The sequence below is a fragment of the Neomonachus schauinslandi genome, chromosome 7, assembly GCF_002201575.2.
Source record: "Neomonachus schauinslandi chromosome 7, ASM220157v2, whole genome shotgun sequence".
NCBI lineage: Eukaryota > Metazoa > Chordata > Mammalia > Carnivora > Phocidae > Neomonachus > Neomonachus schauinslandi.
The window spans coordinates 58,170,511-58,197,613 of NC_058409.1; the positions used below are offsets into that span (position 1 = coordinate 58,170,511).

At 34.5% G+C, this 27,103-nt stretch overlaps 1 protein-coding gene across 1 annotated transcript in view; it reads left to right on the top strand.

Moving 5' to 3' along the window:
- Positions 1–23,360, top strand: part of ZFYVE16 (zinc finger FYVE-type containing 16) — a 33,511-nt gene extending 10,151 nt beyond the window's left edge. The window contains exons 6-17 of the mRNA XM_021699758.2: positions 1,876–2,251; positions 3,502–3,624; positions 4,324–4,479; positions 5,036–5,260; positions 9,341–9,423; positions 10,186–10,290; positions 10,662–10,809; positions 12,508–12,588; positions 16,979–17,141; positions 17,965–18,070; positions 19,563–19,730; positions 22,567–23,360. Of these exons, the coding sequence (XP_021555433.1) occupies positions 1,876–2,251; positions 3,502–3,624; positions 4,324–4,479; positions 5,036–5,260; positions 9,341–9,423; positions 10,186–10,290; positions 10,662–10,809; positions 12,508–12,588; positions 16,979–17,141; positions 17,965–18,070; positions 19,563–19,730; positions 22,567–22,728 (1,896 nt within the window). The 3' untranslated portion in view covers positions 22,729–23,360. The remainder of the gene's footprint in view (positions 1–1,875; positions 2,252–3,501; positions 3,625–4,323; positions 4,480–5,035; positions 5,261–9,340; positions 9,424–10,185; positions 10,291–10,661; positions 10,810–12,507; positions 12,589–16,978; positions 17,142–17,964; positions 18,071–19,562; positions 19,731–22,566) is intronic.
- Positions 23,361–27,103: the final 3,743 nt, after the last annotated feature.

A 27,103-nucleotide genomic window follows, 5' to 3' on the forward strand; every position in this document is an offset into this window, starting at 1 on the left:
GACAAACATGATGTAGTGAATATATTTTAGATTTTATCTTTTTTAATGTCAGTTTAAGGTAATGATTCTCAAACTTACTGGTCTCAGGACCCCTTTATGCTCTTAGAAGTTACTGAGAACTTCAAAGAATTATAGATATGTGGGTTATACCTAGTGATAATTACTGTATTAAAATTAAAATTGTTTGGGGCACCTAGGTGGCTTAGTCGGTTGAGTGTCCAAGTTTTGATCTCAGCTCAGGTCTTGATCTCAGGGTCGTGAGTTCAAGCCCCACATTGGGCTCCATGCTGGGCATGAACCTGCTTTAAAAATAAATAAAGAAATTTGGGATGCCTGGGTGGCTCAGTTGGTTAAGAGTCTGCCTTCAGCTCGGGTCATGATCCCAGAGTCCTGGGATCAAGTCCTGCATCGGGTTTCTTGCTCAGCAGGGAGCCAGCTTCTCCCCCTGCCTGCTACTCTCCCTGCTCATGTGTTCTCTCTCTCTCTCAATTTGAGAAATAAATAAATAAAATCTTAAAAAAAATAAAATAAGTAAATTTATTTAATTAAAATTGTGGAAAAAATTTAAAATTAATTTAAAAATTAATTTGCTGTAGTAATAGAAATAATATCTTTATGAGACATATTTTAAAACAAAGTTTAGTGAGAGGAATAACACTTTTACATTTTTGCAAAATTCTTTGATGTCTGGCTTAATAAAAGACAAATTCTCACATCTGCTTCTATACGCAGTCTGTTGTGATATGTTGTTTTTGGTTAAATTATATGAAGAAAATCCTAGGACTTCACTGACTCCCTGAAAGGGTCTTGGGGACCTCAGAGAACCCTGACCCACATTTTAAGAACCCCTGGTATAGGGAAATAGAACTGAGATTTAGTAATTTAATTTAGACTAATATTTGTTTAATGATTTTCAAACATCCAGCAAAGTATCGGACAATGTTATTTATGTTTGCATTTACACAAATGTGCTAGGTGTTAAATAAAAGATACGTAATACAGAATTCCAGCCAACTAAGAACTTTCACTGTAAAGTATCAAAATATTCATAGAAGCGAGTATTCATACATGCAGTAGGAGTGCTTTTATTTAGTAAACAGATATTTATTGAGCATCTACTCTGCCAGTTACCTGGTTTATCCTGTGTGTATATATTAGACAAGATCAGTATGTATCCTGCTCTATTTCACATACCATATAAATGTATGCTGTTTGTCGGGGTTCATGAGCTAGAATTTACAAATAGCCCTAATTACCACAAGCACCTACCCTCAATTGATATTTTAACAAAATGAAAGTTCTAAACAGCCTAGTAAGTTTTACTTGAGTTTATAAATGCTTCTCATTTAATACTAACTCAGGTTTGGCCAGTTTAAAAAGAAAGGGGCTTTATTGAAGCTGGCTTGAAGTGTTTATTAGTGGTTACTATTGAGGAATACACCTACCACTCTGCTTCCTAACCATTCTCCTTCCTGCCTTCCCCCTGATCTGTCCCTTGCTACCTTTCCCCACTCAAGGCTTTTGGGCTGTTGTCAGAAGGAGAGTTTGGTTAAACTAAGTTTGCTTACTGTGTGATATGGTACCGGATACTGAAGTTCTCCTTGCCTCCTTTTTCTAGTCTATAAAATTAAAGTCATTAATACCTACCCAAGTATATGATATGGTAAAGCTAAACCTTACTCTTCTGAATTTAAAGGAGTAAAATGGTACTGTTTCTTGGCATATTTGGCTTTTGAAGAGTTTCTGAGCCCATTTTGGTTTTATTTATTCTTATTAAAAAGGTATCTTTGGCTATAGAGATCAGCATTTCACAGTTGAATAGAGAATATGAACTGATGGTTTTGGTTTTTTTTTTTTTAATTCCATATTTTACAGACAGTAAACACAGTGGATCATGCCCATTCTACAGTGGAAAAAGCAAACAGTGAGATAGGAGATATTACAAGAAATGAGATAATTCGGAGTCCTATTTCTCAGGTTCCATCTGTGGAAAAACTACCTATAAACACAGGAACTGAGGGGTTACCTACTTCTTGTTCTTTTACACTAAATGATGATGTTTTTGCAGAAGTTGAGGGACCATGTAGTCCTACTGATGTCTTAGTTCACAGCAATTTACCTGTTGCTAGTACTTCAGATTATAGGTTACTGTGTGGTATTGACAAGAATGTTTGCAATAAGATTAGTCTTCTACCTAATGATGAGGACAGTTTGCCCCCTCTTCTGGTTGCATCTGGAGAAAAGGGATCAGGTAGGATAATAGTTATTTAAATTTTAAAAAGGTTTTCTTTGTTTTTTGAAAAAATGTACTGGTGAATTTTGTGATGTATGAAATGCATTTTTTTTAAGCTGAGACAATTTGGTTGAAATATGTACTATAGCTCGGTATCTTTAGTTTACAAAAAGTCTTGTTATGTGAAACCAAATTCCAAAAAGATCTGAACTTTTGAGTTGAATAAATATGACTCATTTATCTCATCTTGAGTCCCTAATTTAGAATGAGGAAAACGTTTAGTTTGACAGGGAAACTCATACACTTTGAATCCTGAAAATACTTCCATTGTGTTAGAGTTTTAACTCTGTATCATTTTTTTCTCAGCCTCCCCCCCTCCATACCATTTTAAAGGTGCAAAGTGCCTAAAGAAGAGAGTATTGGATTGGACAGCAAACCTAGGAATTTTAGTTTCTCATCTGCTTCTTGATACACCTATGACTTGAAGCATGTTATTTAATCTCTTTGGGCTTCAGTTTCCTATGTAAAAGATGAGAACCTATTTGATCTCTAAGGTCCTTTCCAAGCTGGAGATTCTGTGGCTAGCTCTCACCTCAGAGTAGTTCCCTAGGGATACATCCTTGTCACCCCAGGCATTATGCTGCATCCTGCAACCTGAAATGATTGTGTTCTGTGCATGATAATATAGGGGAATGAAGTTTAGGATCTCTGTTCTGTCACTGGGAGCTATTTCATGAACCTAGCTATAGTGGCAGAAATACCTTAAGCCCTATACTTCGCATGACATACATATTTTCCTGTTGATTGTCAAGATCCTTTTTTACACTTGGTTGGTGACATAGGGCATATGGCAGCAAGCAGTATGTACAACCTGAGTCTAGATTACTTTAAGAGTTGTAAATTTCAGAATTTATAATTGGAGTGGCTGGCAGTCTGGAATCCACTCTACAAAAATGTTTGTTTTAAAATTGTACAGGGGCTAAAATTGTATAAATATGCTATTTAATCAACGTATTTGTATATATACTATATATATAATTTAATATATCAGGATTTATATGTATTACAGTGTTAATATCTTTAAGTAGAAAAGTAAAAATTAGTATATAATCGTTGTCTAGGGTATTAACTGATTTTTATGAAATAGATTTGCTTTTGTTACTAAATTTGATAAAGCCATTGGTGGATTTATAAATCTGGTTTTTTTTATTGCAAGCATATTTAACAGGAAGTCATATTCTAACTAATATGTTACTTTCATGATTTAGTGCCTGTAGTAGAGGAACACCCATCTCATGAGCAGATCATTTTGCTTCTTGAAGGCAAAAGTTTTCGTCCTGTTACATTTGTCCTAAATGCTAATCTACTGGTGAATGTCAAGTTAGTATTTTGTAAGTAATGATTGATCTTTCTTTGCCTAATGGTGTGTAGGATTTCTGAAATTAATTAAATTTTGACTGGCAGTCATGAAAAGTGAGCAGCATTGGATATTGATTTGTCAGCCACATATAAATATAGATTTTGCAAACTTATATTGAGTGGGACTTGAAACCTTAAAGATTTTTACTAGTGTCCTGCATTCAGTCCTAGGTTAAGGATATGGGCTCCTAGCTGTACCTGATGCTCATAATACAATTGACTGTATTTCATATAGCTTTTAGATAAATTGAAACTTGTTAATTGAGCAAGATTCTTGATTTAGTAGCAATAAAGACAGTTTTAAAGTAAGTGACATGTGACCTAATTAAAAGTAAGGAAGTAAATAATCCTCAGTACTCATCATTGACTCTCTCAGCTTTCATTCTCTGACACAAACTTGATTCTTATTCACTACATTTCAGCATAATAGTGCATCTTTTATTTTTATTTATTTTATTTTTATTTATTTATTAATTGACTCCATAAGATAGTCTTTCATCCTTTCTCTTTTTTACATTAATCTTATACAATTCAATTTAAAGTTTTTTTGTGAGGAGAACTTTGGGGAAACAAGGAATTTGAAAAGTTATGCTTCATACCAAGAATGACTATATTACTTTCTTTGGTTAACAGAAGTTGACATTTATAGTTGTATGCTTTTATCACTTAAGATTCCTCAGACAAATATTGGTACTTCTCAACCAATGGACTTCATGGCTTGGGACAGGCAGAAATTATTATTCTGTTATTATGTTTGCCAAATGAAGATACTATTCCAAAGGACATCTTCAAACTATTTATCACCATCTATAAGGATGCTCTAAAAGGTATAGCATTTTATTTTGAATTGTTCAGACTGGAGGGAATGGATAAATTAACTAAAGGCATTTATGCTTTTGGCTATGCTAACTGTACTAAAGATTTATGAAGAGATTGATGATTTCTTAAAAGATCTTAGTCATCATTTTCAGTCTCCTTAAATCTAGCATTTTATGTGATTAGTGTCTTTACACAGTTTTTTTTTTTAATTTTAAAAATGGAAATATATTTGCCTTCTTGATTTTTTTTTTTACACGTGTCTATATACTCATCTGTGTAAGATTGGGGGAGACATGATGAATTTTCACATGGTCATGCAGTAAAGAGAAAAATTTTAAACCACCTATGGTTAGAAACATTTTCAGATTTTTGTTCACAATTCCCAACTTCCAGGATTAACTGAGCTTTGTGCACACAAATTATTCAATAGATGCTTCTTCAGGTGTGGAAATAAGAAAAAAAATCCACATTGCTGTTATTTAAGAAAGTTTATACTGCAACATTCAAACTCAGAATGCCTTTTAAAACAACTTAAAGTCTTTTTATTAATGATTTTATTTCCAGGAAAATACATAGAAAACTTGGACAATATTACTTTTACTGAGAGTTTTCTCAGTAGTAAGGATCATGGAGGATTTCTGTTTATTACACCTACTTTACAGAAACTTGATGATCTCCTATTACCAAGTAATCCTTTTCTTTGTGGAATTCTTATTCAGAAGCTAGAGATTCCCTGGGCAAAGGTTTTTCCTATGCGCTTAATGTTGAGATTGGGTGCAGAATATAAAGGTAAGTTTTAGAATAAGAAGTTAAATCACATAGGTTCAAATGTAAAATAATTTCAGGGATATCATTAAAATCAATTTTTTAAGGGATTTAAGGGGACTACTTTTGTTTTGATATACTTTTTTTTTTTTTAAACTTTATTTGCGAGAGAGAGAATGAGAGACAGAGAGCATGAGAGGGAGGAGGGTCAGAGGGAGAAGCAGACTCCCCGCTGAGCAGGGAGCCCGATGTGGGACTCGATCCCGGGACTCCAGGATCATGACCTGAGCCGAAGGCAGTCGCTTAACCAGCTGAGCCACCCAGGCGCCCCATGTTTTGATATACTTTTAAAATTCCAAGACAGCCCTCCTCTACTACTAAATGAGTTGTCTAGACAACCTTGGTATGTCATGAAGTTTCTAGATGTTCATAATTATACTAACTTACCTTATAAAAAATTTTTTTTAAATCTCAGAACAAAATATATAAAACATTGAAAAGTTTTCTTAAAAGCATGTACTGTAGGGAGTTCATTTTGTTATGTTTCCTGTATTTTAAGAAGGTAAATGATTTCCCCTCTGAATTTGTGTATATCACAAAGCCAAACATGAAGGATTGTGAAATAATGGCCCCAGTTTATGTATATGGTTATTTCTAAGTTGACATCATTTTTAGTGTTAAAATTTTTGAATTCCCACCCTTTATCCTTGACTTTTTTCAAGAAATTATTTATTTATACCATGTAAAGTATATCTAATGAAGTTTCAGGCATTTGATTCTAATATAATTAAATAGGTATTTTCTTGGAGGAAAATTAAAAGGAGGGTATTTATAAAACTTAAAAAATATTTCAAAATGGACAAATTCAGTGAAAGAGATATAAATCTCTCTCTTTGGCAAATTTATTAAGCTCTTTGATTTTGTGGGGGAGGTCTTTACCATTAACAATTTTTTTTTTTAAGATTTGTTTATTTTAGAGAGAGAGAGAGAGGAGGCAGGAGCGTATGGGAGCTAGGGGAGGGGCAGAGGGAGAGAGAGAATTTCTTAATCAGACTCCCTGCTAAGTGTGGAGCCCAGGGTGGGGCTTGATTTCACAACCCTGAGATCATGATCTGAGCTGAAACCAAGAGTCGGACCTTAACCAATGGAGCCACCCACGCAGCCCACCATTACACAACACCATCACAGCTCAACTCTGATGCTGTTGTGTAAAAAGTATCAAAATTTAAATTTCATGTCAGGTTTTTTTACTGTGTAAACTACAGAGCTTATGAAAGTTTATTTTGCATCAAGTGTTTCATCCATTCAGCCTGATATTTTGTCTCTGCTATAAATATTTGAATGCTATTTTATGGAAAGTTAGGTCAGTATGTAATCTTAAGTCATTATGGAACATACGGTTTATACATTTGGCCAGTATTTGGTCAGTATCACTTCTAGTCACTAAATCTGTTTTTCTCACACACAAAGAAGGAAAATCATGGAGCTACTTGTGGGACTTCTTAAAAGATCACAGGGGTTGGAGCTGCGAAGTTATGATAGGTGTTTAGTAATGATGAAGATAAAAATCACCAGTTACACAGGTTTTTCCCACTATCTGAAAGTAGAACATTCCTATGAAACCTTTTGTAAGCCAAAATGGCATAAAGCAAAGAAACCATTACCATTTCTTTTTTGTTGTTGTAAAAATTTATTTATTTATTTGAGGAGGCGAGGGGCAGAGGGAGAGAAGAACACAAGCAGACTAGCACTGAGCGTGGAGTCAGATGTGGGACTCCATCTCATGACCCATGGGATCATGACCTGAGCCAAAACCAAGAGCTGAATGCTCAACTGACTGCACCACCCAGGCGCCCCAACAAGTACCATTTCATAAACACAAAAATCTGTTTCATATTCCTTTCAGTCAGTTAAAACAGGTACTAACATAGGTTTTTGTAAAAGCAAAGTGGTGTAAAGCAAACTTTTGGATGGGAGGAAACCTGTACATAGAAATTAATTAGTCTTGGGGCGCCTGGGTGGCTCAGTCGTTAAGCGTCTGCCTTCGGCTCAGGTCATGATCCCAGGGTCCTGGGATCGAGCCCCGCATCGGGCTCCCTGCTCGGTGGGAGGCCTGCTTCTCCCTCTCCCACTCCCCCTGCTTGTGTTCCTTCTCTCGCTGTGTCTCTCTCTGTCAAATAAATAAAATCTTTAAAAAAAAAAAAAGAAATTAATTAGTCTTAGCTATTTTTTGAGTTCATTGTATACTGCTAGATTTTAGATATACTGACATTTTGATGTTATTCCTCTGGATATGAACTTGGAAATGTGATGTGTGTGTGTGTATGTGTTTGTTAGAGATAATGGATGTATGGAAGATTTAATGGCAAAAGTTAGAGTCCCAAGATTAAAGACTGAAAATAATGATCTGAAATTAGTAACTTTCAAATGGGGATTATCTACACTTACATTGAGACTATTTGGAATACTATTCACTGTTGGCTTAGAGGACTTAGGAGGTCCTTTATAACTCTGACAGAATGTCTTTCTAAGTCATAACCTTTTGAAAGTACTGTTTCAAATAAAATTACCTCAATCAAGTTGTAAAGGATGTTCCCTCATTCATAACAGATGGAGTAAAAAGGCATCATTTATCTTAATCATATCATTTTAATGTCTTTTACCACTAATGTCCTATGTTTTTTTTCCAGTCTGCACCCTCTGTCCTCTAAATAACATGGTTTTCCTTTTAAAAACTAAAAAATAGGGGCGCCTGGGTGGCTCAGTCTGTTAAGCATCTGACTTCGGCTCTGGTTGTGATCTCGGGGTCCTGGAATCAAGCCCCATGTCAGGCTCCTTGCTCAGCGGGAGTCTGCTTCTCCCTCTCCCACTCCCCCTGCTTGTGTTCCCTCTCTAGCTATCTCAGTCTCTCTGTCAAATAAATAAATAATCTTTAAAAAACAAAACACTAAAAAATATGTTGGTAATAACAAAGATGTGAGTTACTCTGACTTAAATTTAAAAATAGATGTCAGGTAATGTGTTTTCTTAGAATTTTAAGGACATATATTGGTATAAAGGTATGAGAGAGGTTTGTTTGCTTAATGACCTAGGCTGAGAACTGAAGGTTAAAAAGTTTTCTGCATTTTATCATTATAGAAATGTCTTACCTTCCTTTTTTCACCTTCCTTTTCTTCCAGAAGCCCTGCTGCATTGCCAACCAAATACCTTTTCCTTTTTGAATAATATTTATTATGCCCTAAAGAAAGAGAAAAGTAGTTAGGTGATAGACTCCATGTTCCTTCTATTTCTCTGCACTGACTTCTCTGACTCTGTGTGGCCCTTTTATTAGGCTGACCCAAGAACTGTAAAAGTTTACTACAGTCTATAAATTCTCACAATTGAACATTAATTATACATGCCTTAAAAATCTTGAGTTCTTCATATTTCTCTTTAAAAAGTCTTAAATTATCAGAACTTTATAGGGTTCTATCCAGTTACTATAATTTTCCTGTCATTATCCTTATGTGGAAACATGTATAATGAAAATACGAAATGCTCTGGAATCAAGCAAGCCTAAATTTCAAATCTGTCTCACTGGTTATTAACTTAGTTACCATAAGCAAGTTTGTTAATTTCCATGTCTCTCCTTTCCCATTAGTAAAGTAGGAGTAGACATATTTGCCTCACTGGGTTGTTTTAGGGCTTAAATAAGATATAGTGTATATAAAGTTCCCAGTTCAGTGTAGCATCCAGTAGATACACACTATGGGTTAATGTTTCTCTCACTTTCCCCAAAGAACTGATTGGGTGGTATTTATCCATGATGTTTGAGAAATGAGAATTAAAAGTAATAAATTCAATGGGGCGCCTGGGTGGCTCAGTCATTAAGCGTCTGCCTTCAGCTCAGGTCATGATCCCAGGGTCCTGGGATGGAGCCCCGCATCAGGCTCCCTGCTCAGCGGGAAGCCTGCTTCTCCCTCTACCACTCCCCCTGCTTGTGTTCCCTCTCTCGCTGTCTCTCTGTCAAATAAATAAATAAAATCTTAAAAAGAAAAAAGTAATAAATTCAAGACTTTTTTGGGTTTTTATTAAAAGTAACCAATTTTCCTTTCTTATGTATAGCATATCCCGCTCCTCTAACGAGTATTAGAGGCCGAAAACCTCTTTTTGGAGAAATAGGACACACTATTATGAACTTACTTGTTGTGAGTAATCAAACTATTAAGTATTTTTACATTGTTATTTTAAAATTTTATTTAGCATATTTTACATATTTACATTTTGCTATTTCAATTTGGCATATTTGGTATAATGAAAGTTCATTTATTATATATCTTAATTTATTTAGCATAAATGGGCTCTGTTTTTAATGAATTGGTTTTTAGAACACATCTCCTAATATATGTGTACCTGGTTGTAATTGTCTTTTGATTCGTTCTGCTGCAGTGCTTTCACATGTAGGTAATGTGAGATCTACACAGTTGTTGAAGGGTTAGCAAAAGTGTTAGTATCCTAAGTCCATCAGTTTGGTGATTTTGAGCAAATTGTGGCCCAGGTTTCCTCATTTGTAATAGGAAGAATTGGATTAGATAATCTCAGGTTCCCTTCCACCTCTTTTTTCTGTAATTGTTTTATCTGTAACCATAGAAAAGTATTTCAGTGGACTGACTTTTATTTATACATGTTTACTTTGAAGACCTATTTTGGAAGATCTGTAATTAGAAAGAGGAGATCACCCCCAAATACTACAGAATTCTTCCTGAGAATGGTATTCTTTATTACTATTGTGGAGTAGTTGGAAGGATTAGTTGGTGTTTTTCAGTTGGTATTGCTTTCTGGCTGGCATTTTGATAGTTATGTATCACAGGTCTTAAAATGGTGGACACTCTTAAAAAAGGATTTAATGAATGGGTAAAATGCTTATGGATAGTTTAAGGTTTATGGAAATGTCATTATTTTATATGTAGGACCTTCGAAATTACCAGTATACCTTGCATAATATAGATCAGCTATTGATTCATATGGAAATGGGGAAGAGCTGCATAAAAATACCTCGGAAAAAATACAATGATGTAAGTCTAATTTCTTCATGCAGATTTTGAAGATAATTATTGAACATTAGATTTCTTTAAAAATATGTTAAATTTGTTTTGAATCGGACTGTCTCATACATAATGGCAAAAATATTTTTGAAATTTTATATTTGTTTTCTAATAAAGGATTTGTTTAATCCTGTTTTTTAAAACTTTTTCTTTACTGTTTTATCTATTAATTGAGGTGATTTTATCTTAAAACATTTGATTCCATCACATTCTCAGAGAGTTGTCCAGACCAAAGCTTGATAATTATGAAGCTGGTCGGAATTGTGGCCCTTTGAATGACTGTAACTAATAAAGACATAACATGTTAGTAATGTTTCTAAATGAGTGTTGTTTTTTTCCAGGTAATGAAGGTTATAAATTCTTCTAATGAGCATGTCATTAGCATTGGAGCTAGTTTTAGTACTGAAGCAGATTCTCACCTAGTCTGTATACAGAACGATGGCATTTATCAAACACAGGCCAACAGCGCCACTGGCCATCCTAGAAAAGGTAAGTGTTGGTTCCTAGTATTGATCTATAAAACTACCTCAATAAATGGAATTCCTTTCAAAGGGGAAATGTATATATTTTACTTATTTGCTGAATTGATGGTAATAATACATTATGATTTAAAATTTTAGCTACGCAGATTAAAAATTGCTTCTAATTTGTGTTTTTTTCTTGGGCTACATTAGGTTTAAGGACTTGGAACACTATTTATTTTGATATCTTCAGGTTTAATTTATCCCATATGGTATGAATCTTATTTTCAGTAATTTCTCTCTGGAAGGAGGTGTTTGTCAGCTTTGTTTGCTCTCTGCTCCAACTCCTCTTAGGGGAGTACAGTCTAGATAAGGATGAAGAATGATTTATAAAACTGTAAGTGGCTGGGGATATAGAAATGGTAAAGATGGTGGAGTAGCCTATGTGAGTGACATTACTCTCAGTTCTGGCTGAATGGCCTTGTGACTGCTGTGATTGCCAGATCCTTGCAGTAGAGGGCCTAACAAATTGAAAGTTAAGTGGAAGTGAGTATATCATAAAATTAATACATTTTAAAATAACATATTTAAAATAGTTTGACATTCTGATTGCTACTAAAATTAGCCTCTGATTATAAAGGTAGTATATACTTATTTGTTAAGTTTAGAAAATATGTTTTAAAAAGTAGTAAAAGAAAATAAAGTGCCAAGATATGGCCATTGTGAACATTTTAATATATTTCCTTCTTATATTAATATATATCTATTAAATAGATGGTTTTATACTGGATATTTACACTTTGTATTTTTTTACTTAATATGTCATTAATACTTTTGTTATTAAAATGTAACAACTATTTAATATTTGTTTGTTGAATAGGTATATGTGTTATAAAATTTGAAAGGTATAGGTATCTACAGTGAGAAATTTCCTTTCCTCCCTTGACCCCAAGGCTACCCTCTTCTCTTCCCCACAGGCAACCAAACCAATGTTACCAGTTTCTTGTATATCCTTTCAGAAACATTTTTGCTTACATATATATTTAAGCAAACACACACACATCTTTCTTCCGCTTTTTAATTAGCATTTGAATTTTTTTAATTTGTAGCACATTTCTTCCACTTTTTTAAACAAGTCATAACGTGTTCCATTCTGCACATTGCTTTTTCTTTTAACACACCTTAGAGATGATTCTGTTAGTATAAAAAGAACTTTTGCATTCTCCATAACTTTTCACTTTATATGTGTACATCATTTAATTGTCATTAATGGATATAGTTGTTACCAGTTCTTGGTTATTTATAAAAATGTACTGTGAATAACCTTGTATATGTGCAATTCCTGGTTGTGGAATTGGTGTGTCAAAGGATATATGTATTTATAATTTTAATAGGTAATTATTAAGTTGTCTTCCATAGAGATTGCTCTGATTTATGCTCTTACCAGTGGTGGATATTCGATTTCCCATACTCCCATTGACACAGACACAAACATTTTTAGTACAATAGCTATCAGTTATTATATACAAACATTACATAACCCTTATGCAATATTTTATCTTAATTTGGTTTAGTTTGTTTTTTTATTACCTTTCTAATATAAGTGGTATGGGCATGGCATTTATCAGGTACTTAAATGTGCTATGCTCCACATTGTACATTTAACAAACATGATATAGCATTAAAAAAAAGGCAAGTTAAAACATAAATGTATTTTTCTTATCAGTGACAGGTGCAAGTTTTGTGGTATTCAATGGAGCTCTAAAAACATCTTCAGGATTTCTTGCTAAGTCCAGCATAGTTGAAGGTATGAGTTTCATCTTTAGGATTGTTTTAATGTAAAGATGTCTTCCATTTCCTTTTAAAATGTATTTGATACTTATAAAAGAACATATGTCAATTACAAAGCACAGTACCACAAACTTACATGAAATCACTACCCAGCTCAAGAAGTAGAACATGGTCAATATTTGGGTTTACGTTAAGTATAACAACTCGGCCATAACCTGCATTTGCTGCCTGTACAGAGCCTAAAAGTCAGTCTGAGGTAAGAGCTTAGGGCATTTCTTTAGCATGCATACACCCTGAGTATGTATACAGTATTGTACATGTGTGTGGTCTTCTAAATTCCCAGAAATATGTTAGAGCTTTTCAAAGCCCTTACGGACATCTCATTCCCCAGCTTTTCCTTTTAAGTGTTTGGTTGGCCTATTGTTTGCCTCTGCTATTATCAGCTGCCACAGGCAGCTGAGATGTTAATCATTGGCTTCTAATTGTTTTTCATAGATGCTCCCTGAGAAAAAACTTTCTGCACTGGGCAAAATACTCAACATTCAAAAAATAATAATTCTCTGATAATGAGGCTTTGAAGGAGCTCCAACCTTCTTTTGCCCTTTCCATTGGTTACCAGGCTGTTGGTTTTCACCATGATTCCAGACTATTGGTTTTTAAGGCTTCCACTGAGCTAGAGAGGAGGGGATTGGAATAGAAGAGTTAAAATGACACAAAGTACAAAGCTTGCTCTTACGAAGATCCATCCATTTTTCTTAAATAAATACTTCCCAGATTGCTGCAAGCCTTTGATTAATTTCCAGAGTTCTGAAAAGGTTTCTTTTGACTTTTTATTAGTTTCGTTATTCTTTTGGAGGAGAGTTTTTTTTTGGAGATTCTTATTAAGTCTGCTTTTTCACTAATGTCGTCCTCCGTACTATTTCAAACATAGCTTTTTAGGAAGTCCTCCCATCTCTGATGCCACACATACTTTATTCCTTTTTCAGTAGTGCCTTGGCCACTCTAAGCCTTTTGATTTTCCATATTAATGTTAGGATCAACTTGACAGGTTCTAAATGGTCCACTGGAATTTTTTTGGAATTGAATTAAATCACTAGTTTAATTTTGAGAAAAACTGGCATATTTTCCATTCTCAGTGTTCCTATCCATAAAAATAGGCTATCCTCAATTTAGAAAATGTTCAGTTTATTTCAGTAACATTTTATAGGGGTGCCTGGCTGACTCAGTCAGTAGAGCATATGACTCTTGATCTCAGGGTTGTGGGTTCGAGCCCCATGCTGGATGTGGAGATTACTTAAAAATAAACTCTTTAAAAAAATAAAATTTTGGGCGCCTGGGTGGCTCAGTTGGTTAAGCGACTGCCATCAGCTCAGGTCATGATCCCGGAGTCCTGGGATCGAGTCCCACATCGGGCTCCTGGCTCGGCGGGGAGCCTGCTTCTCCCTCTGACCCTCTCCCTTCTCATGCTGTTTTTCTCTCGCTCGCTCTCTAATAAATAAATAAAATCTTTAAAATAAATAAATAAAATTTTATAGTTTTTGTATAGGCCTTACATATCTTTTCTTTTAAAGATTTATTTATTTGAGAGAGAGCTGGGGGGGGAGGGGCAAAGGGAGAGGTAGAGAGAGAGAGAGAGAGAGAGAGAAATCCTAAGCACACTCACAGCCAAGCATGGAGCCTGACTCCAGGTTTGATCCACAACCCTGAGATCACGACCTGAGCCGAAATCAAGAGTCGGGTCGCTTACCCAACTGAGCCACCCATGTGCCCCACATATCTTTTGATTTATTTCTGTAACGTAGATTTTATTGCTGATGTAAATGTATCTTTTTAAATTAAAATTTTTATCTATTTTGATGTATAGAAATTCATTGATTTCTATTTTTTTTGATGTATAGAAATTCATTGATTTCTATGTATTTTTATTTTATAACCAGCTACACTCCTGAACTCTGATTTAAAATAATTTGCTGGGGCGCCTGCGTGGCTCAGTCGGTTAAGCGTCTGCCTTCAGCTCAGGTCATGATTTCAGGGTCCTGGAATCTAGCCCTTTATCAGGCTCTCCAGTCAGCAGGGAGTCTGCTTCTCCCTCTGTCTCATTCGACCCCTCTCCCTTGTTCATGTGCTTGCTCTCTCTCTCTCACTCACTCAAATAAAATCTTTTTTTATAAATATGTCATTGTGTTGACATATTTTTGTTGATTTTTTAAAAGCTTTTATTATTTGGGAGAGAGGGAGAGTTTGCCCTGTGACCTCAATTCTCTGATATAAGAGTTGTTCATTTTCAGTTTGTTCAGCATTTGTCTTGTTGTGAGGATGGAGCAGACACAAGAAGTCAGTAGCATTTTTTGTAATATAAGCTGGCTGGCTTTCATTTTTCTGAAGCTGTCCTTATTTCATTCTTAGTTTTGAAGAATATTTTTGCTAGCTATAGAATTCTTTGAAAGTTTTTATTTTCCTTAAAGATGTCATCTCATCTTTTGGCCTCCATGAGTTTCTAATGAAGTCAATATAATTTTTTACATTTCTTTCCCTGTATTTAATGTGCCCTTTTCTCCAGTCTGTTTTCAAGATATCCTCTTTATCTTTGGTTTTCACCAGTTTTACTGTGATATGCCTTAATATGGTTTTCTTTGTATTTCTCCTGCTTGGTATTTATGGAGCTTTTTGGATATGTGTGTCGATATTTTTCATCAAATTTGGGGAATTTCTTACCATTATTAATTTTTTTATATCCCAGTCTTTTTCTCCTGGTAGATACCTATATATTTATATATGTATATATGCATATGTATATCTATATTTGTATTTATAGATATATCCGTTTTATACCATTCCTTGGGTCCTTGATGATCTGTTTATTTTTCTTTAATCATTTTTCTCTAGCTTCTTTATTTCTTTATTTTTTTAAGATTTTATTTGTTTATTTGTTAGAGAGAGAGCATAAGCAGGGGGTGGAGGGGCAGGCAGAGGGAGAGGGAGAAGCAGGCTCCCTGCTGAGCAAGGAGGCCGATGCAGGACTTGATCCCAGGACCCTGGGATCATGACCTGAGCTGAAGGCAGATGCTTAATTGACTGAGCCACCCCCAGGTGTCCCTCTCTAAGTTCTTTGATTGAAAAATGTTTATTGACCTTTCTTCATTTTCTCTGAGTCTTTTTCTTGCCGTCTTCAGTCTACTATAAAGCCTATCCATTGAGGTTTCAATTTCAGGTTACACTTTTCAGTTCTAGAATTTCCCTTTGGGTTTTTTCAGTTTCTGTTTCTCTTTCATTTAGCCCATATTTGCTTTTCATTTTCTGAATGTTTTGCTTTAGGTCTTTGAATATATTTTAGAATAGGTGTTTTAAAGTACATATATATTTAATCCACTGTCTTGGCTATCTGTCTCATGGTTGGTTTCAGTTGTATAGAGGCTCACATTTTCTTGTAGTTCTCTCTGATAATTTTTGATTATGTACTTGTCACTGTTAATATGTTTTAGAGACTTTAGATTCTATTAGCTTTTTCTGAAGAAGGCTTATTTATGTTTAAGCAGGCATTTTCATGGCATATCATGTTGAGCTTGTGTAGTCTGTATTTTTCACTCTGTTAACAGATGGATCTGTGGAACTCCTAAAGTGTTTACAATCTGGCAGGACTCATTCTCTAAATCCATTTTGCCTACAGATTTTGTAAGGGCTTTGTTTTTGTTTTGCCACAGTGTAAGTTAGTGAGGTGCTCATAAGGTCTCTCTACTGTGGTTGGTCCAGACTGTCAATATCCCCCAGCATTGCTTGATTGCTAGTATCTCTGTTCTGTTCCCAACCCTAATAGCTGTTCTCTGTTAGGCCTCATCTAGTCTCACTCTATTAACGTGTCTCCATTTCTAGTCCAAGGACTCAGTCTTCTGGTGCCTTTCTCTTCAGTGTCTTGACCCCAGATTCCAGGCGTCCCCAAACTTATCTCTAATTTCTCAGCCCATTGTGGCCATTGTAGGTTTAATGGGTCACCATGAAGAAATTGTCACCAAGCAAAGAGCCTGGGCAGTTGTAGGCTTACCTGTTGAGTTTTCCTTAGAAATCACAGTATTGCACTTCCTCTTGTTCAGTACCTGAAAACAACTGCCTCATACATTTTGTCTAGTTTTACGGCTGGCTGTTATAAAAGGGCAGTTTGGCATCACTAATTTCATTACAGTTGGTAATGAAAAATTTCGCCATTATTTGTTTAACTGTTTTTTTAAAGAAAGAGAATCCTTAACTTTGAAATATTTTTCATATTTCCTAGTAGAAAACAATCATTAAGATTATTTAACAGATGATGTAAAACATATCTTATGCAGAACATATTTTGATAGCAAATTTTATGGATTAGACATATTAATTGATATTTAATAAAAGGAATGTGAAACATACCTCATTATTAGATGGCTTAATGGTACAAATAACGCCAGAGACTATGGATGGCTTGCGGCTTGCTCTACGAGAACAAAAAGACTTTAAAATTACATGTGGGAAAGTTGATGCTGTAGACCTAAGAGAATATGTGGATATCTGCTGGGTAGATTCTGAAGAAAAAGGAAACCAAGGGTAAGAAATTTTTGTTACTAAAATATAATTGATTTGATGGAGGGGGAAGGATAAAAAATCCTAACAAATTAAACATTTTATGAATAAATATAGATTATACCATTAATTTAAATGCTTATACACTAATGAATGTAGTCTGTTTTTTCAAACGTGTACCTAACCTGCCTCATGTGTATTTTCTTGGCCAGTATGCTATAAGCTATTAAAGGATGGTCAGTTTGGGAGGGGACAGTGATAAAATGTGCATTGTGTAGCAGTGTGACCTTGATGCCAAGGTTGTGAAAGGCAGTATACTTTTTCTGTTGTTTCGTACCTATTTTTGTGAAGTAAGTAAAGGATATCCTTTGGATGTTTAGTTTGTATTTTATTGATTCACCGTAAATACAACTGAATTTAATAATATATACATTAGAGGCCTTATAGAATATTATTACTGCCACTCCTTTTCAGTTACTATTTTCTTTCTTTTTTTGGAGATTGGTTAAAGGGTCTAAAGTAAAGAAGGAAAAAGAGGGCTAATGCTGAGGGATTCCAAGATAAGTTTTTAAAATTCATGAGACAGCTTTTCTGTTAGGAAACTAAGGCATTTTAAACCTCAGGTCTAAGTTGGGCATATGAAAGAGTAGATATGTTTTGCTACACAATCAAGAAATCTTGGTAAATGAATGGACTATAGTTTTAATTATTTTGTATGTAACTGAGTTATCTTAGTGCTATAAATAGTTTTCATATATTTTCTCCTTATTTGTTCAAATCTAATAACGCATTTCATAGAAAGCATTTTGGTACTACTAATAATACTGTATTATGTTTTATTCTATAGTGTTATTAGTTCAGTGGATGGAATATCATTACAAGGATTTCCAAGTGAAAAAATAAAACTGGAAGCAGATTTTGAAACCGATGAGAAGACTGTAAAGTGTACTGAGGTAACTGAGAAAGAAGATTCCTTCCCTTTACATGTTGTGTTTGGATATGGCTTTTATTTTTTTTGAACTTGGGAGATTTCTCATTGCAGCTTACTAATACTTTTTACATTACATCTTGAAACACACATTTATTTTCACCCCAGACTGCCTTTTTTTTACCAGATTTGGATTTCCATAAGACTATTTCAGGCTATTGTATGGTGTTACTCCCTGCCAAGTTAAGTTTTGGCAGCATTGCCATCTTTGTACAGTATATGTTATTTGACCATATTATTTTCATTTTTCTCTTATTTTAAAAAAAATATATATGTAAATTAAAACTAACTTATGTATGTATGTATTTATTTATTTTAAGTAGGCTCCATGCTGGGCCTACTTAATGCAGAGCTTGAACTCACAACCCTAAGATCAAAACCTGAGCTGAGATTAAGAATCAGATGCTTAGCTGACTGAGCCACCCAGGAACCCCCCACAATAAAATATGTTATAGATACCAGTTTATAATCAGCATTGACATATGAAAATTATTTTTGCATGTTCCAACTTTTTTTAAACTAAGAGGATATGAAATTATAGACTCCCAACCCCTTAGTCTACTTCCATACTCCTTTTCACTCTGCCTCCTGGGTCAGGCAATCTGTTACTAATTTCTTCTGTATTCTCTGTGATGTTATACATGTACAAGATAGATAGAAACTATAGAGGATATAGAAATTATGGAACATCAGGGCGCCTGGGTGGCTCAGTTGGCTGAGTGTCTGCCTTCGGCTCAGGTCATGATCCTGGGGCCCTGGGTCGAGCCCACGCATCGGGCTCCCTGCTCAGCGGGGAGCCTGCTTCTCCCTCTCCCTCTGTCTGCTGCTCCCCGTTTGTGCTCTCTTTCTCTGTCAAATAAATAAATAAATAAAATCTTTAACAACAACAACAAAAAATTATAGAACATTATTTCTTTGTTTGATCTTAACTTCATTAAGATGTCCTTACAGGAAGGTGATGTTATAGGGTGGACTCATTAGTACACTTTTCCAAACTGAATTAATAGGGCTTTTGTTGCTACAGGTTAATTTTAGGTAAAAATAGCTAAGTCATGCCATAGTCCATAATCTTTGCTTTTAGGCTTTAACTACTTACAGATCAAGATATATATATTTATACACAAAATGTTTTTTATTTTAAAGATTTTATTCATTTGAGAGAGAGGGAGAGTGAACACCAGTAGGGGGGAGGCAGAGGGAGAAGTAGGCCCCCTGCTGAGCAGGGATTCCCGACGTGGGGCCTGATCCCAAGACCCTAGGATCATGACCCCAGCCGAAGGCAGACACTTAACTGACTGAGCCACCTGGGTGTCCCACACACAATGCTTTTCAACTAATGAATTTCATGGCATTAACATTGGATGTTATTAATAAAGTTGAATTGAAGGTAGCAATTGTCTTTTTAAAGCTGCTTTTAATCTTAATCATGACTTGTTTCCTAATTAAATACATTTCAGGTGTTCTACTTTCTAAAGGACCAGGATTTATCTGTTTCAGCAGTTCGTTATCAGTTTGCAAAAGAAATAGCCATGGCTTGTAGTGCTGCGCTGTGCCCTCACCTGAAAACTCTAAAGAGTAATGGGATGAATAAAATTGGCCTCAGAGTTTCCATTGACACTGATATGGTGAGACATGTTTTTGTGATATATTTTTGAAATGAATGTTTCATATATTAAAATAATCAAAAGTTTCTTCTTTAACCTTTTATTTGGGATGAATGAAGAGAACTAAAATTTGTTGAACATCAGTGTGTGCTACGTACTTCCTCTACATTATTACCTTTACTCTCCACAACAGGGGTCAGCAAACTTTTTTGTAAAAGGCTAGGCAGTAAATATTTTAGGCACTGTGGGCTGTATGATGTCTTTTACAACTATTCAGTCCTGCCATTATAGTGCACAAGTGGCCACAGACAGTATGTAAACTAATGAGCTCACTATGTTCCAATGAAACTTTGTTTACAAAAATAGTTGGTGGGCCAGATTGGCCAACAGGCCATAGTTTGCTGATCTCTGCACTACAGCAGTCTGGCTTGATAAGTTGGTTTTTAATTTTTTCATTCTGACTTTATTTTATATTCACGTGATTTAAAATTACAAAAGTCCAAAAGTATTAAAAAAAAGGAAAACTTAGTCTTTTCCTTCCCATGTAAGGAAAAACCAGTTCTTCCCTACTGTTTCTTTCCTTCCTGTGAGTCTCCTTTACTACTCACACAAAATACTTCATTTCTGACATTCCTGGTCACCAAATATGTACAGGGTTTCCTCCTTCCAACAAGCAGTTCTTGGACACCAGCAGGATATCCAGGAATTCAACTCGATTTTGACACCATCTACCCAGATATCACCAGATCCCACAGGTTAAGGGTTCAGTCCTATAAGACTGTGCCCCTACATGCCTTCAGATGCTGACCATAAGCCCAGGTTATTGGCTGTGCTTCTGACCAACCAACTATAGATCAGAAGTTCTAATAACCCCCTCCTTGGGTTTAATCAATTTGCTAGAGCATCTCACAGAACTCAGGGAAACATGTTAACCAGTTTATTAAAGGTTATACAGATGAAGACATATATATAGGGTGAGGTTTGGGAGGTTCTTAAGCATAGGTACTTCTGTCCCAGTAGAGTTGGAGTGTGTCACCCTCCTGGTATGGATGTATTAGCTGGCCTGAAGCTCTCCAAACCTTCCTCTATAGGGATTTTATGGAGACTTCCTCATGTAGGCATGATTTAACTCCATTTTGTAACCCCTCTCCCCTCTTTGGAAGATGAGGGGTAGGGCTGAAAAATCTAAAGCTTCTAATTATGGTTTGGTCTTTCTGGTGACCAGTCCCCATCCAGGAGCCCACCCAGAGTCACCTCATTAAAACAAAAGATATTCCTAGTGTTCTTATCACTTAGGAATGTACAAGGGTTTTAGGAGCCCTGTGTCACGGACGGTGTGAAATACAAATATTAGAACAAGAGATATTTAGAGTGTTCTTATAACTTAAGAAATTACAAGGGTTTCAGGAGCTGTGTACGAGGAACCAGAGGTAGAGAACAATATATATTTTCTGTTATCTCACAAGTGTGTGTATAATAGGACCATCTTATCCAACATTTCCAGAGAGCAACATTCATGTTGTCATCTATGTAATGGGTAGCCCCTAGAGGTATTAACTCCAGGCTACAATGTAAATGGTTCCCAGTAGAGTTGTATAAGGTAATAGCCCTGGAAAGATCTCCTTCCCACTCTTGACTCCCAACCCTGTAGTCTATCTCCATACTCCTCCTCATCCTCCCTTCCTGGTCAGGCAATCAAATGTTACCCATTTCTTGTAGTCTCTGTGATTTTTGACATGTACAGCCGAATAAGTATATAAGTCCTTTTCATTTCCCCCTTTACTCTTACTTTTTTTGACTTTGCTTCTTTAAGATCTTGTATTTTAGAGATATTTCATATTACTACCTATTCTTTTTAACAGTTGTATAGTAGTCATTGATTATATAAATGTACCATAATTTATTTAACTAGTTTTTATGTAAATTTAGTATGTACTGATTGACATTTAGGTTATCCACAATATTTTGCTTCGGCATAAGTGTGAGTATAACAAACATTCTAAGAAGTAGAATTGCCAGGTCTAAGTATATACTCAATAGATATTATTACCATATTGTCTCAAATAGAGGTTTCTACCACAATTTGTATGAGAAAGTTCTTTTCCCTGCATCTTTATCAAAGCAATAGGTAATCAAACTTTTGAACTTTACGAATTTTATAGGTGAAAAATGGTATTCTAGTATTATTTTAATGTGCATTTCTGTTTCCAACATCCAATATAATCAATTTCAAAGCAAGTTTTTCATTAGAATGGTTAATCTAAACATGAATGAGGTCATAATATTGAGGGTTTGCTTTTCTTCAGTCAGGATGTGTTAAACTCCTAGTTCTTTTGGAAGGAAGAACTTATATTTTGATCTCACTGTTAAAGGTTCCTTTTTCAAGAAAGTAATAATTTGTTATTTCAGCAGCCCTGTTAATTTTTTTAGTCAAATATATTAAAGTGTAATTTTCACCAGCAACATTAAATTCAAATATTAAATACTTTTGTAACAACAAATTCAAAATATTTTTAAGTCGATTTTTTAATACTATAGGTTTTTATTTAAGTCATGTTGGTAATTATTTAAAACCTTGGTTCTCTAGTGTGTTTATGTGTGCATTGAGAAGAAACCTAAAGTATGAAATAGTGGCATTTAAACAATTTTTATGATATCTGTGGGAGAGACAATAATTTATGTAGAAGATAAAAGAAATATAGGAGAATGTGAAACATTTTATGAGTAAAATATCAAGTATTTTCTTAACATGCTTAAAATGAATGATATTTTTAAATAGTTCATATTCATCTGCTAAGCTAAACAAGATTGCTTACTTTCTAAGGTTGACTTATCAAGATTTTTTTTTCCCCCCCAGGTTGAATTTCAGGCAGGATCTGAAGGCCAGCTTCTTCCTCAGCATTATTTAAATGATCTTGATAGTGCTCTAATCCCTGTGATCCATGGTGGGACCTCCAACTCTACTAGTTTACCATTAGAAATAGAATTAGTATTTTTCATTATAGAAAATCTTTTTTAGTGAAAGATAAGTCATATTATATATTGCAAACTAATTTGTTAAAACTAAATTCACTAAAGCTGAAATGCCACAAACACTAAAAGTAAATGTTTGCTGTTTGAAACACGTAAGTTTTGCTTTTTAGGCAGGAAATGATCTTTTTAAATCGCTAGCACAATATTTAAATCTCTAAAAATTTAAGAGACCCACAGTTTTTGAAGCTTTGATGTAATACAAGTACTGAAAAGAAAAGGATTTCTTCTGTCTTTAATAAATTTGTAGCATTTACTGTGTTATTTAAATGCAAAGCCAAAGTATCTGCACTTATGTATACCTCGTTATGCCAAGAATGATTTTAATGAAGGCTCTTTTCAGGTGTAACCTTATGAGGGAAATGGCTGTTACATTAGCCAGTTACATTGCTGGTTTCTAAAGTCTGTTAAAAATGAATTTCAGTGACATAGACAGTTTTCAGATCTTAGTCTTATTTGATAATTCTTTGAGTAAGGCAGATAACTTATTTGTATAATTGGAGTGGAGGCCTACCTCCATGATTAGATAAACTGGTTATTTGGATTAAAATCAGAATTTTGCCTTTTTTCTTCTCAAATTATTATATATATATATATGGCTTTTTTCTTGATTAAATGGGTATTCTTAAAATAATTGTGGGTGCTTCAGAATTTTGTGCTTCTATATTTAAGTACATTGTTTTTATAGCAAGAACATGTGATTCAGTATGTGTTTTATAAGTCTAATAATTTATAAATAGGTAATATTTTTGTATTGCAGTGCATTATTTTTCCTCCTTCCTTCAAAATATACCCTTTATTTACCACTTCTAAGAGTGATTGACAACAGGCCATATGACCCCTGAAGTAGTCATTATGTAGCAATAAATGAAGCCTGAAACAGGTTTTTTTAACTTTTCCTTTAAACCTTAGAACTTTCTTGGCAAGTCTGCATATTTTCACTGACACCAATGTATTAAATATACATTTTAATGAACTAATTACTTCTGTATATTTTAAATTCTTTATATGGTAGTTATTTTTTATAACAGGATATTAACATAAGTTAAAGTCTATGTATTTGAAACTGTTAACAGAACTTTGCTCTTCAAACAGCAAAATTTTAAGAAGTATGTTGTGTTAAAAAAAGTAACAGGGATATTTTAGTTAGTCCTTCATTTACATTATATAAAATACAATCATTATTTTGATGCTTTTTTTATTCTTATATGGTATATGTTTTTGTATCAAAAACACTCATTGTATATTTCAAGAAAAAGAAACTACACTAAATAACCCTGATGTAAGAAAAATACTTATGAAGCATCTCAACTTGAAGACCAAGTCAGGGTTATAACTCAGGATCTGAGGTCTCAGGCTAGGAGAGACTGAGAATTTTACTCCACTGGTCACATGGTTCATACTGAATCACAACTGTAGTATGAGCCAAAGATACCCTGTGAAGGAGATTATCAGTCTTCTGGAAGTAGCTACTTCATAAGCAATGTAAAATGTTGCAGCTGTTAAATAAAATGGCAACACAAAGTAACCTGTGAAATTTATTGAAATGGTGTAAGATTATTTTTATTAGTTTATGTTTTCTTTATATAGTGTGTTTATTTTGCAGTTTAAGTTAGTTGCACAGTCTATGAATAATGAAATTATTTATTTATTTTTTATTTTTTTTAGTAATCTCTACACCCAACATGGGGCTCAAACTCATGACCCCGAGATCAAGAGTCACGTGCTCTTCTGACTGAGCCAGCCAGGTGCCCCTGAAATTACTTTAAAATAACCAAATGGTGGAGAGCTCTTCCCATGATAGGATAGCTTTAGATTTGTTTTCATAAAGCCTTTACATTTAATGATAATGGAATAATGTGCCTTTGGAGGTACATTTTAAAGTATTCTTTGTAGATGTAGGTTTCTGAATGCAGTTGTTATTTATTTGGTCATGTTCTTCACATTGGTATTTATTTTGAAATTTTAATTTTTTTAAAGGTGAAGAAATAGAATGGTTCTTTGTATTCAGTCTACAATGATCTGTTTTTGGTCTTGGCCTTTTTATACAGATCTCCTTCTCTGAATTCTGAAATATGAAGTAAAATCTAGCCCACTTGTTCTGTGTAGCCACCCAACAAACTTTGTGTGTCTATATACTTGCTATGTGCAGAGCATTTTGTTAGGCTTCACTGGTTGAAAGATGAATAAATATTTGTCCCTATTGGAGCTGAATGTATGAAGCAGATAATTAACAAAGTAAAAGTAACTGCTATAATAGAGAGATGAATCTTGACTACATGGTTGGAAAACAACCCAGGAGGCAACCCTCTCAGGTCCCCTCCCTCTTTGGGAGCTTTATACTATATCACTCAATAAACTTCGCTTTGCTGCCCACCAAAAAAAAAAAAAAAAATGGAAAACAACCCAGAAGGATAGCCATACCCATAAGGAGATGGCTAAGAACTTGTTAGATAGTGGGCATTAAACCTGGCTAGGTAAGAGATAAAAATCTGAAAAGTAGGTAATCTGTAAAAAGACTGAACTTTCCCTTAAAGAGTCTACTGTGTTGTATGAATATCTTACCCTATGATTTAATCATAAAAGCAGTAGCTTGACTATGGTGTCTCAACTGCCTAATTTTATAATAGCCTAGATTCAGATACTGTTTTATAAATAAAGAACAGACTTCTTTTTTTAGTCACAACCATAACTTTGATAACTTGACACACATTTTAATAGAAAATATCCTGAAATAAACCAGAAACCTATAAACCCATCTTAGGTTTTAATTTTTTTCTTTGTGATTATCAGAAAAATATAAAAAACTTATCAATATAAGTTTTACTTTCCACCTTGTATGTGTCTAGCTTGTTCTTCCTACCCTCCAATCTCAAGTAATCGTTTTATTAGTTTCTTATGTATCTTCCCATGGTTTAGGTGTAGTAGCAGCAAATACAAATAGATATATGTATTTTTTTCCTCTTCTCATTTTTTATACAAAATGTAGGATGGTGTTTACACTGAAGAACACATTGACTTCTTCAATTACTTTGAGTTATGAGGTTCATATTTAGAATCTTAAAGGCTTCATGCCTTCTCAGACCACTTTTGATTGATAAAAGCATGTTACTGGAATTATGACCATATGTTTCAGTACGAGGACTATTTTCTCGTAACAAATTTTTTATTACTAAAACACTTGCAAGTTTATTTTTTATTTAGCTATATTTAAAACCTTTATTTTTTTTCCTACCAGACACTAAGCCTTGCCATCTAAATTTATCTCTTACCAGTTAACTGAGATTTTTTTTCACATCATATTTTTAGTAGTTTTAAATCTTTATATTCTTTGTTTTGGATTTGGCTTGGAACAGTTTAATATATAACACCTTTTGGGAAATATTTTGTGCATCTGCATTGATAAAATTTCAACCATATTTTCATGCTTTATACAAATGAAGGAGTAGGTTTAACTCAAGTGCTTTGTTATGAACCTCTGAATATAATAAAGGTTTTCTTTTTTTCTTTTGGTAAAATACAGTACTTCCCAGCCTCCAAGATAACCCCCTAGTGATCCCTACCTCCTGGTATTCATACCCTTGTGTAGTCCCTTCCCACATAACATTATTGGTCTTTGTGACCAAAAAATGTGGCAGAAGGGTTGGGATGTCATTTCTAAAATTATGTTGTAAAAAGCTATCACTTCCATCTTTGGTGCATTTCTCCCCACTTTCTATCTTTTGTCCCTTTCTTCCTATCCTTTCCTCTTCCCTCTGTCCCTCACTCCCTATTAGATCACTCACTCTTGGGGAAGCCAGCTGCCAGGCTATTGGAGAGGCCCATTTGGCAAGAAACTGAAGCCAACAGTCACGTGAGTGGAAGTGGATCCTCCAACCCCAGTCAAAGCCTTCAAATTGCAGCCATCACCCAAAGTTTGCAGCCTCATGAGAACCACCAAACTAAGCCATTCTCAGATTCCTGAATCTCAGAAACTATGTAAGATAATAAATGCTTTAAGCTGCTAAATTTTCTGGTGATTTGTTACATGCAGCAAGTAATATTACATAACTAATATAAGATACTTACGTTTTTTTGAGCAGCTAAACATAAAAATTGCTAAAATTAATTAATTGCTGGCAGAATTAAGCATATTTCCTATCAACATTTATGGATTATATGCCACAAGTAGCATGTGCTAAGTGTAGAGAATACCAATTGAAAGAGTAGGGTTTGCCCATGTAGGAACAAAGATGCAGTTATGGGAAACTTCTTGTTTCTGGGAATTGTATGCTAGGATACTTAGATCCATATTCCTGCTGAAAACCAAAGGTGATTAAAATATAAAAATCATCTTAAAGCAAGATATTAAGATAGTAAGGAAT